This window comes from Cyprinodon variegatus, unplaced genomic scaffold, assembly GCF_000732505.1.
Source record: "Cyprinodon variegatus isolate N-32 unplaced genomic scaffold, C_variegatus-1.0 Scaffold941, whole genome shotgun sequence".
Taxonomy (NCBI): Eukaryota; Metazoa; Chordata; class Actinopteri; order Cyprinodontiformes; family Cyprinodontidae; genus Cyprinodon; species Cyprinodon variegatus.
The window spans coordinates 117034-129612 of NW_015151394.1; the positions used below are offsets into that span (position 1 = coordinate 117034).

Consider the following 12579-nt stretch of genomic DNA (forward strand, 5'->3'; position numbering starts at 1 on the left):
CCTGGTCTAGAGGAAACCCAAGCCTTAAATAAAAAGAAGATAAGATGCCAAAAATCAAATCCGCTCCCCGATTCAAGCACCTAAAACATGACCCAAACAGAGCTTCCCAAATCACAGACATTTCCTCCACCGATCAGGTTGGCAATCCATGCTGATTCTAAAGAAGAACAAACAGCACATTACCAAGAACTGCTGCTTGTCTTCTGAAGAAAACATTTATCCAGAGCCAAAAACCAGGCTACCTGCTAAAGCACAGCGACTGATTGGTTAAAGCCAGAGCCGAGGTAAAGAGTTTGGTTGTACCTACCAGCCTGCTTCCAGACCAGGACAATTTATCCTCAGTACATGTTAATACTGGAACACACAAGGGAACAGTGTAGGTTTATGGCAATTAAAGTCACTCATGTGCATTGGATTCCTGACACAAAAACACTGGTTAATAAATCCTTAACCAAAATGACCTATATCTTGTAGCCAGAGACAGAAGGTGAGAACAAAGGCAAGTAAAGGAAAAATTTAGACAAATGGGTAATAAAGCTCTATAATAGCATTTATAAATGCATGAAAATCCACCAATGAGAAGACTTAAAAAGGTGATTCATCGTAGTGTAGATTTATTTTATTTATTTATAAATAAAATAAATTTATAAATAAATACATTTATTTATTTATAAATAAATAAATAAGGTCATACTTGAATTCAAATGAGGATCATTGCATTTATTGCAACTGGATTGCTGCAATACCATATTAAGTACAAGATCCTGATAAGATCCTTTCACGTTTCAAACGTTCAACATTTTTAAAATGAGAAAGTTTGCCCAATTTTTAAATTGGTTATATATAAAAAAAGGAAGACCAACATCCACTTTCTCTCTGGCTTTACTCTTTCTCTTTCCGTCCTTTTTACTGCCTACAACAAGACAGGGTCAGGGGATAAGTCCTGCTAAGCCAATCACATGGAATTAGACCATGAAAACACACCTAGCTATCTGCCCAATTCCATCAGCGCCCAGCAGGGTCCAGCCAGTCTGGCCCAACCATTTCTAATCTGGCTTTGTTTTCATCATCATTAGTGAGCGACTTGCTGTTTTAAGATGCCAGCGAGTTCAGCTCCCTTATTCAGGGGATGCTACAGCAAGTCACAACAACTTGCACACAGACTTGGCAATTTTTTTTTTTATGCCCTTCTTGACATCATCGGGATTCACCCATATACAAATATCACATTTCAGATACTCATTCAGCAGCCTTTGCATCGATAAAATATAAAAACTCAAATTCTCAAGATACTAACCCTCGTTTTTCTCCGCCAGGACTTCGGGGTAAAGCCTCGATTTCTATTGGCCCACAGGTTGAGGCTGGTGGCGGGTTCACCACGGGCATGCCAGACCAGGGGCTTCTGCTTGAAGAAACCTGAACCAAACGCCAAACAAGAACAAGATGGTGAATTTCGGGCACAAAAAATAAGAATGCAGGAATCCAAACGCTTAAAACACGAGAGATGTTAAACATGTTATCAATGAGATAACATGTAGGACTCAATGTGTGAGCTTCACACTTCTAACCTTGTTTCCTTTGTTGGAGCTCACGCCATTACCTGAAGAAAGAACCCTGAGAGCAGAAAAAAGGATTTCCATAAACAACACAGCAACACTTAAAGCCTAAAGTTACAATTACCAAGAGATGCTCAATTTTTCTAAAAATAAACTATTGTTCATCCAAACAGGCTTTTACTTAAACATATGTAACAACAGCTTGTATTAGCTAGACCCTTAAAAGGATTATTGATGTTACACAAATTATTTGTAATCCTTTATGAGTTAATTTAAAAATTAATTTGTAATTTGGGAATTTAACTTCTGCCAGAGCCTTAAAAATAAAGCCAAGTGGCCATGGCTAAAGTAACCTGAGGGAAACTAAACATTCTAAATTTAAATTCATTGTATTCCTATAAACAACACAGTATTAACTTAAAATACAGTAAAACAATAAAATGCTCTATTGTATAAATGAATAAAAACTGGGTGCTTACAACAGAATACTAAAACAAAAAAAAACAAAAAATGGTTATTTGTACTTACTCCTGGGGGTGGAGTTGTCCTGTTAAACATGAAAAGTACACAGTTAGATTTGAAGATCCCCAAAATGTATGCAGACTTAGAAAAATGAACAGAGAATTACCAACTCTGGAAAGAAAAGGATTTTTTTTTTTTTTTTTTTTTTTACAAAAGGATAATCAGTTTAATTAAGATGAGAGCAAAGTTTTGTTTTAAGAACCTTTAAATCAACTAAACTGCAACCATACATCTGAAAAAACCTTATCTGATTTGAATAAATCTAGTGTGTTAATCTGTGTTTAGTATTTTTTATTATTATTAAGAGAATTTTAAAGTAATAAAGTATTGCCAGATGCAGGCTGGCAAAAATTCAATATCAAATATTTAAATTCATCCTGCTCTATGAATCCATTGCAAACTTAGGAAAGGAGTTGATGATATAAAAGCTGGTTACCATCTACTGTTATTTGCCAAGTGGAGCACTTATTTTACTCAAACAGTCTTTTGAAGGAAGTGAATGAATAATGCCCGTTGCTTTTTATCATGCAGTATGAACAAATTCAATTTTAAAGAATATAAGATTTCTCATTACTGCCACCTGTTGAATTTTAGGTCAGTTGTCTTACAGCTGTCCTATAAAATTAGGTTGATTTACATAAATCAGAGCAACAGGTGGAAAAACAATATCCCAGGATTCCTTTTACCTGAGTAAAACGAATCTTCAGGCTTGTAGTAAAGAAGGAGCTAACTATTACAGCTAATTATTAGATAATAAGTTAATGTTCCATTACAGTACCCCAAAGAATAGTCTGTTGGGGTCAATGAGTCTCCATAAATGGTTTGAAGGTTTTCCTTCTTAAAAATGTGAGAATGTGGGCTTTTAAATGTCAGAATTACTTATTAGACTGTAAGAAACTGTTATTAATGGAACTTAAATTTTAGAAATAAAACAAGTTTAATATGGAGTTTATCAAACTCCCCTTTTTCCATCAGAGTTTATGAAATGAGTGAAATTAGGCGTGTGATTTTTATTTTTCTATGGTTATGTCACCTCTGTTTTGCATGGTTCTTCTGGAGTAACGTCGACTTGGTCTCCTTTCAAATGAGGCAGATCGCCTTGCTTTGCTGGCCTTGGTGGTCTGATACTCTGTCTTTCCACTGGTCAAGAAAGAAAAAAAAAAAACAACAAAAGTTATTTTTGTCTTTCCTTACCCCACAAATCCTAAACCCACGATGAAATGTACTTTCACTGCTGCAACTATCAGAGCAGTGAACCTTGCTGAACTCTGAGACCATCCAGGCGATAGCCTTTTCCTGAAAACAAAACCATGTGTCCCCCTGTGTTAAATCAACACTACCACCACAGCTTATCTCACAGGATAACTTTAAACACACAGTGGGGAGCAAGCTGGCCTCTGCATTATGTTGACACCGAGTACTACTGTAGTGGTGTAATCATTTCATTTACATCCAACAATAGAATCTGTTCCACAGAGAAAATGATGGAAAGCAATAGTATTATATGCTATCCTACAGCATTTTATTTCTCTGAATTTAAAATCAAAAGTCTAAAGCTCCAAATCGTTCACTTCAGTGTCTTTTCTCCAACACCAGTTCCTAAACAGTTGATGCACATCGACCTGGAGAACAAAGTTCAACCACCTTCTGCCTCAAGCTGGTTATGCAGCATCATGCTTATTGCAAAACTGCCTAAAGGAAAGTCAAACTAAACTTTCTCTTTTTGGATAAATTTTAACAACTTTTAAACAAACCAACACCCCCACACACAATATTAAGATTCAACCCCTCTTTTTCTCCTGTGTATTTGTTACCTGTATCTGAAGCGTGAGCCCATGCGTATGAATCCAGAGCGAGCAGAGTTTTTCTGTACTGGTCCTCTCAGCCTAAAGAAAGCATGGTGCTCCACTGCACACTTCCAAAGATGCTTACAGGCTTTGGGATGGTCCATCCTGAAGACAAAGGTGTGCTCCTGCTCTTTACCCTGAAAAAGAGTTCAACTAGCTTAAGTAGGAATTTAAGAAAAGCTTTAAGAACAATAACATTCACTAAAAAGCCTTTGGTGACTCAAAATGGTGCAGTGTGAGTTCAGCGGTCTTTGTATTCCAACTCAAGCTCCTCTCTAATGGTTATTGTCTCATTGTTAGCAAAGTCCCAAAGGTTTAGTTCACCTTTGGATTGTCAGTTTTCAACAGGTTCTAAGACTATCTTAAAGTAGAATGTTTTTTTTTTTTTTTTTTTTATAAAACCTACGGTGGCTGAGAAGTGCAAAACACATTTACAATTCAAAAACACATTAACAAATAAAAAACAAAATAATATTTGAAGAAACAAAATTATATTTTATGAAACAAATGTATTTTTGAAAAAAAAGTTTAAATTTTTAAAAACACATTTACATTTTAGCAAACAAATTTACATTTTAGGAAACAAATTCACATTTTAGGAAACAAATTCACATTTTAAATAAGTTAGATTTTAGGTGAGGGAAAGTTTCATTTTAGAGAAAAAAAATACATTATAGTCGAACAAATTTACATCTAAAAAAAATTGACCGTTCAGAAACCCTTGTACAAGTGCAAAGACAAAACTGCAAGCGGCAAAATAGTTACATAGCCAAAAACAAATTAACAAAAGACGGCTACACGGAAAGGGAATGTCCCAGTGGCCGGATGTGACGTCACGATTACCCTGACTTGTAGTACAAACAGCTCAATCTGTAGTCCTCCTGCTCTCACCTAAAAATCTAACTTATTTAAAATGTGAATTTGTTTCCTAAAATGTGAATTTGTTTTTAAAAAATTAAACTTTTTTTTTCAAAAATACATTTGTTTCATAAAATATAATTTTATTTCTTCAAATGTTATTTTGTTTTTTATTTGTTAATGTGTTTTTGAATTGTAAATGTGTTTTGCACTTCTCAGCCATCGTAAAAACCAGTAGTTAGAGCAGCTCAAATGATCATGTTCCATCCTCCAGAAAAGGTTTTCATTTTGCACGAGAAAATACTCCAGACCAAATGTTTTTGTTATTTGGTTCATCTTAGAGGAGCTAAATGGATTGCACCTGCGGTACTGTTCATTTTACAGATGCACTGTATGCTCCCCGGGCGCCGCACAATGGCAGCACACTGCTCTGCAAGGGGATGGGTTAAATGCAGAGGTAAATTTCTCCAATGGCAGATCAATAAAGTTCAATTATTATTATTATTATTATTATTATTATTATTATTATTATTATGTTTCACTCCGTTTATGGATCAGTTTTGCTAGTACTAACAGGTTTGTGCATGTTTTTATACACACAGATATTTAGCAAATCAGGTCCCAATTTCAATATACTTCAAAGACCGTAACAGTTATTCACAAAAATGTCCTCATTAAGAAATAAGATAATATTTTTATTTCTTTTTCCTATACACTGTAGTACTTTCAAGTACATATTAGTGTTTTGGGGCCAATTAAAAATATAAAACATAATTGATCATACTAAACAATTATTATTCAAGCACAGCTGATACTCCTTTATTTCAAACAGCGCCTCCAACAAGAGCAGTTTTTTTCTGTCCTTGGTTCCCCTCTGCAGAAATAACTGGCACATTACTTGCTTTCATTGTGAACAAGCTGAACAAAAGGTTATGGCTTGCAAAGACGGTTAAGAGATGAACTGGGACAGAAATTCTGAGACACATTTCAGGCTTGGAATGCTGACTCATCATGCCAGCAACTCTTTCAAACACAATAAAACACTAAATAAGTAAATCAAAGACTTAAACATACTTACGGATCGCCAAAAAACCTTGACAAGCAGAATATTGAATAGAAAAACCCCTGGTTACTTAACATCTAATGGTTTGTAGACATTGGCATAAATGTTCAATGTTATAATCTGATCTGAAAAGGAAACTCAAAGCATGCATTTGTCCTCTTAGGAATACGAGCCAAACAGTTCAATTTAGGGCATGGTAGAGGGACAATATTGTTTACTTAATTTGCTCACTTGTTTAACTGAACAAGAAGTTGGTTTTCAAGCCGAAATTGAACTTCTATGTGAAGTGTGTGTGTGTGTGTGCGAATGCATGAGAGAACGATAGGGAGAGAGGGGGGGGGGGGTGTTGCATACCAGAAATACCAGAAGGGGCAGGTTTCTTTATTAACCCCACTCAAAGACCTCCTGGACAGACATAAACAGACTCTTTGTCTCTCTTTTACTGTATTTTTTTTTTTTTTTTTTAACACTGTTACATATTGTACTCGGACATAACTTCAACTGAACATTTACTTAAAAAAAGTATTTCTTTTGGGGGGATGAACATTTGTAAAATAAATTGAAAAACCTTTTGTTTGTTTCATGAGATATTTGGTAAAAATTTTCTGATTAATATCAAAGTATGAAACTGTTTCTACACTATAGCATAACACTGATAAAAAGGTTTTTTTATCATAAAGCTGAAACCTTTTTGTTTGAAGCACAAAATAAGTTAAACACAATTTTCGTACACTGTCCTCCTTCTGGAGTAAAGCTCAGGTTTTCTAGCATTTCCACTACAGTAACCAGGGCTTGTATTTTTGGTGTTTTTTTTGTCTGTTTTGTTTTTCGGGAAGCCATCATAACTTTGGGTTTACATCACATTTACATGATTAAAACAGATTACCCGGGTAGATTTAGCCATCAAAGAAAAATGTTAACCTTAAATATTTTATTCTCATTTTATGTACGGTACTCCTTTCCCAAAAAAAAAAACAAAAAAACTTAGTCTTTATGTTACCTTTATCAAACAAATTTTACTCGACATGTTTCTCTGTTTGTGAAAAATCTTTTTCGGCCTTTGAAGAGATTATAATCCAGCTTCAAAGAACTGTCAAATGACCACAAGTTTGTGCTTAGAACAGCAGGATTTAATCCCAACTGCAGCGATTTCTTTTCTTCCTTAGCCTCAAAAACATGAGAACAATGAAATCCGGTTTAGCACTTAAACAACTTTTACACTAACATTTTTCAGTGGGGTTTGTAGGAGTCTACATAGTCACACACTTAGTTCTTATAAAACCATGATTGTACTGTATCTGCTGAAAACCATGGCTTTATTCACTTAATGAGATCCTTCTCCCACCCTATAAAAGCTCTGCTGTTAGGAAGAGTTACCAGTTATTCCTGTTTCCTCCACAAGGGAAACACTCAGATGAAACCAAAAATTTTCCAGGTCTTACTGTCGCAACACACCTCATCTGACCATGTGTGACTGGAGAAAAAACAGCTGCAGGCATGTTTACCACAGAGAGTTTGACACTTGTTATCAAGCATGACTAATGTGCATTTAACATGATGTCATCTTGTAGGTATTAGCGTGTGATTTTCACCTGGTCATCATCCTCCACCACCACAAGCGTCAGTTTGCTCTTCTTAAAATCCAAACGAGTGATCTTGGGCCTTCAATTGGAAAAAAAGAAAATAATTAGATTCAGGACTTGCAGGAAAAAAAGAGAGAAAAAAGTATATATCTGTGTAACAGTCCAACGTACCAGAAGAAAAGCCCGATCTTGGTCTGGCCTTCAAACACCAGGACTCCAGTGGGTGTTAAACCCAGACTATACTCATTACCATCTCTTGCCTAGAGGGAGAAAATAGAGAAAAAATTACTATCAATGTTTTTTCTGTACATTTAATGCTCACAAATGAACAAGCTATATCTTATTTACCTTAACCATATGCATGTCCACCCCATACATTTCTAACCACTTCGCTTTATTTAGGTAGTTGATCTCAGCCTGAGCTGGCATCTGACCTCTGAAAAATGGAAAGCAAAGAAATTCATGCAAACTCACAGCAGGGAAAAAAAATGGATCACTGTGAAACACAAGAATATGGTATATTTATCGAGAAATGTTAATTCATACATTTTTAAACAGGCCTCCAAACAAAAAAAAATATTCATCAGCCAAATACCTACCGGCACTCTTTCCATGCATTATAGATAGCGAGCTCCATTTCCTCTGTTTGCTCTGGAATAAACCGGAATTCTGACACCAGGTCTAGATTATGTTCTAGTGGGTCACAGTCACCTAGTTCAGCTTAAAAAAAACAAAAAAAAAAAAACACTAGTGAGTTTTAATTAGATCCTTCTAAACTTTAAACACACACAAAAAAAAATATCAAAACAGATAAACTACCTTGAAATGTTCCTATACTGCTTAATATGCATTAAAATGTATCAAGTATGTAAAGTCTTATTACGGAAAGATCCAAATTTACTAGTTTTGAGCAAATATTTTATACATTTAAACAATGTTCAATGAAATATATTTTTACTTGAGCCAAAAAGTGTTTCTCACCCTAAATGACTTTACCTTGGAGAAGGAAGCTTGGATTATGTTCACACAATTGAACAAATCATAACCAATTAATTAAATTAATAATAAACTCAATAAATTAACTGAACCTAAAGTCTAACATTGCAACATTAAAATGACTGAGGGGAACCCAGCAGATCCCAGGAAGTACCCCCATGCAAAGAAGTTAAGTGTAGAAAATGGCAGCTTCTACAGAGTTACAAAGAGGGATCAAACATCAATCGCCAACTTAAGGTCTAAAATGGATTTCAATTTTCTGTAAAAATAAATAAATAAACTATGTTAATTCTAATTATAGACAAATGTCATAATTATCACAAGGACTCTAAAGCTGGCATCATGTTTTAACTAAACCTTTTCTAAAACACACATAACTATTTGTTTTTTAAAGTACCGTATGACTTGACATATAAATCAAAGCAAAGTTTCGGGTAAGCCTACATCCCACTGCTCTGAGGTGAAAGGCTGAGGTCCGGTTTGTAATCATATTTTCAGATATAAAATCTAACAGAAAACAACTGAAGGCAAAAGTTACAGTAATAAAAACACAACATGGATCAAAAGTGCTTTTTATATCGAAATTATAATCCACCAATTTAGAAGCAAATTTGAAATACTCATTCAAACTGCCAGAGCACAGAGAGGGGAACCAGTGAAAAAGGATAGAAGGAGAAAAAAAACAGAGTGAGGGAAAGAGAGAAAACAGAGAGGGTGTTGGATTAGGGGGCCTCTGAAGAGGACTGAGCGCTAATGAGCTGGCACCTTACCCAGAGCTGGCTATGTATGTGTATGCACGTCCATCCAACAGATTGTGCACGCAATGCCATTCCATAAAAGCCTCCACTTACTCTGACTTTTATGAAATGTTTCTGAAATAATCAGGATGACTCTAACAGCTAGAGCCTGGTTTTATATTAAAGAAATAATTTGAAAAGGTAATCCAGTTCAAAGAACCTCTTAGAAATGAACAGTAAATGTCAACAGACTCTCCCACAAAAGGAAGACTTGATGAATGTGATACATGACATCTAGATGATGGAAAAGTTTACATTGAAACAAGACGCGGAAAAAATTCGTGAATATTGGGACCCCTTGGATTGCATATGAATCATCTTTTAGATCTGTTCTTCATGTGGCTGCTATATTTAACAACCCTCCACCTCCAAGCTACTCATAGTTCTTTCAATTGTTAGTTTTTTTCTCCTTTCATGTAACTAAGACTGCAGACTAAACTGTAACTAAATGTTCATGTATCACGACGTAAATCCTAAATGTACAAAAATTAAAAACGTAAATAAAATAAAAAAAATGTACCAAATATTTTCTAAAGTAAATGCAGTGTCATACAGAGCTACTGTTAAACTTTCCGTGAAGTTTTCCTTTCTCTGGTGGAAAGACTATTTATTGAAATATAAAAAATAAAATAAAAAAAATTACTACTAGAAGGTGCCCTGGTGCAAAAAATAATGGTGACATATAATGTTAGGTCAGCATCTCCATGAGTCAAAACTTAACTAAACTAACTGAGACCGGTGCAACTAAGGAGATGGAACGGCAACTAGTCAGAATTTATATTTTTAGGCTATTACAATTTGTAGATATTATTAATAACAATGCTATAATTAATATTTTCTGCTGTGAGTGTTTTCTCATAAATGTATTAACCAACACCAACTGGACTGCACTTATATAGCGCTTTGTTCAGTCAGGGGACTCCGAAGCGTTTTACATTCAGTCATTCACATAGTGATGCTGGCAGGCTAAACTGAAGCCACAGCTGCAATGTGGCCCAATTTAGAAGTAAGGTTGCCTTACAAACAGCCTCACTTGTATGGCAGTTTGTATTGGTTTTTTAAAAGAGTGAAGTATTACAAAGTTTAAAATCAGTCGTGGAAATATTTCAATCAAGTTAGTAAAGGGTCTAATTAATTGAAATGAATCATATTTAAATCAAAAACAATTTAATCGACAAAACAAACCACCCTTTTGATTCAAAAACCCTTTTTCCTCCTCATACACGCGTAAAAAATGAGCCTCTAAGGCTAAATTTCTACGAAGCAGACAGAAATTTCAGCGTGATGGCCTGAAACACTGTGATTGCTCGATGATGTTGTTTTTAAAGGTTTGGCTACAGGAAACCTGCTAAGACCTCTAGGTATACATAAGATCCCATATATGTATTTCACACCATTGAAGAACTGACCTTACAAATGGGAGAACCCTGCAGTTCTGCACAATGTGCATGTATGCCACTTTTATTTTACCCTTTAATAGTTAGCATCAGCTAAAAACAATTGGTTCATTAAGCCTCTAGGATACAACAGTGAATGCTTACAGGTTAATATTTTGACAAATATGAATCCAAGGAGTCTTGTGCAATTCTGATACAACAAACTGATTTATTTTGATTTATTTGAAAATGAAGGAAACCTTTGCTATACTTACCCTGTAAAGAGAAGGCAGCCAACTCCACGGCTGTGTCAAAGGGACATTCAAGCCTAAAAATAGAGATATAGGAAAGGTTTAGTGTGGGAATAAATTCCAAAATGATAGAGTAAAATATATTTGAATAAAAAAAAAATTTACTTTACAAGTCGATATTATACCATGAGTTATAAGCACCAGATATATTAAAAAAATCATAGGAACAAGAATTACAAACTCACTATCCAGCTAGCCAAATTATGGAGTTACAATGAGAAAGATAATTCAGGTAAAAGAAATGTAATATTAAGAAAATGTTTCATATTTTTAGCACTCCTATCAATCCAGCACGCCATGGAAGTTAATAATCTGAGTTTCTGCTGTTATTCCTCTGTTAGGTCCTCTGCATTTTTGGGTCTGGCGTCTCATTTCTAAGTAAAACTCTCACTCCACATAGTTTCTCTATTGGGTTCAGCTCAGGCCAGTTTGTTGGCCAATCAAGCAGACTAACATCACGGTCATTGAACCTGTTAGTAACTTTAGCAGAGTGGGCAGATGCCAAGTCCTACTACTCTGAAGAACTCTAAAAATCTTGGTAGATGGCTAAGTCAGGCTAAGTTAGCCGTAAACATCAGAAACAACAGGAGACCAACACCAGCAGATGACATGGTTTATCAGATTAATGGTGGAATGACATCACGCTACATAAATCGTGTGCCTCTCCACCCCCCCTTCAGACTCTGGGATATTGATTTAGAATGCAAACTTTACTTTCATTTGAAAAGAGGACTTTGGTCCAGTTCTCTTCCCCCTCAGCCCAAGGTTTTGTGTGGCTCTTGATGTGCTGACTCCATCCTCCATCTAAACCCTGTAAAAATCACTAAAATTCCTGTACATATGTTGCTGGTTCTCTTTGTCTAACCAAATGTTCTCCTTTTTCCCAACCTTGAACACATTTTCTTGGATACTGCACAGCATGAACAACCAGCCTCTTTAGCAGTGAGCTTTTGTTGCTTATTCCTCATGTTGTGGCCTAAATTGTTTTATGGATGTCTATTAATTTAATTTAATTTTTTTTTCAATGAATGCTTCCACGCGTGTATGCTTTTTCATGACATTTTATTTTTTTCCAAGAAGTACCTGCAGTGTCAAACCATGCAAAGCTGAAAATGATGAAAAAAAAAAAAAAAACATGGCTATTGCGTTATTTCCTGATTTGAAAAGGTGTTCAAACTTTACTCTGTAATAGCTCATCTTTTTTTTAAATCTTCCGAACCATAAGGCAGAGATGCTCATTGTGAATATGCAAATTAACCGTGAAAGTTGATTAGTAAAACAAGTTGCCACAAAATGACAGGAAAGTATTTCAAATCTGATTCTACTGAAATTACTTCATCTAACTGGTTCATATAGTGTATGGAAATCCCACATACTTGCCACTGAGGATATCTTGCTTTAGCTGTAACACAAAAAGGTATCTGAAAGAAGAGGAACACAGAGCGGTGAAATACATCAATGGATGGTCTAAAAAAAAACATGAGATTTGATTAAGGTGATAACCATTTTAGCTAAAATAATATCTGGGAACATCGATTCAAAGGTCTGGATCAGGAATTCAGGAGAAAAAATAATTCTGCAACTGTGAGTTAATGTGATCTTTAAAGAATGCAAGAGAAAAAAGCAGAAGGACACAAAGAAAAAAAAAACAGGTGATAGAAAGGACACAA

The 12579-nt window shown here is 35.2% G+C and overlaps 1 protein-coding gene across 3 annotated transcripts in view; it reads right to left on the minus strand.

The window, feature by feature from the left end:
• Positions 1-12579, minus strand: part of epb41l5 (erythrocyte membrane protein band 4.1 like 5) — a 47508-nt gene that overhangs the window by 17584 nt on the left and 17345 nt on the right. For all 3 annotated transcript variants that reach the window (XM_015398561.1, XM_015398560.1, XM_015398559.1), the window contains exons 6-16: positions 12286-12330; positions 10874-10926; positions 8029-8149; positions 7778-7865; positions 7601-7689; positions 7439-7508; positions 3893-4062; positions 3112-3218; positions 2085-2103; positions 1569-1614; positions 1298-1416 (exon numbers count right to left, since the gene is read on the minus strand). In XM_015398561.1, the coding sequence (XP_015254047.1) occupies positions 1298-1416; positions 1569-1614; positions 2085-2103; positions 3112-3218; positions 3893-4062; positions 7439-7508; positions 7601-7689; positions 7778-7865; positions 8029-8149; positions 10874-10926; positions 12286-12330 (927 nt within the window). The remainder of the gene's footprint in view (positions 1-1297; positions 1417-1568; positions 1615-2084; positions 2104-3111; positions 3219-3892; positions 4063-7438; positions 7509-7600; positions 7690-7777; positions 7866-8028; positions 8150-10873; positions 10927-12285; positions 12331-12579) is intronic.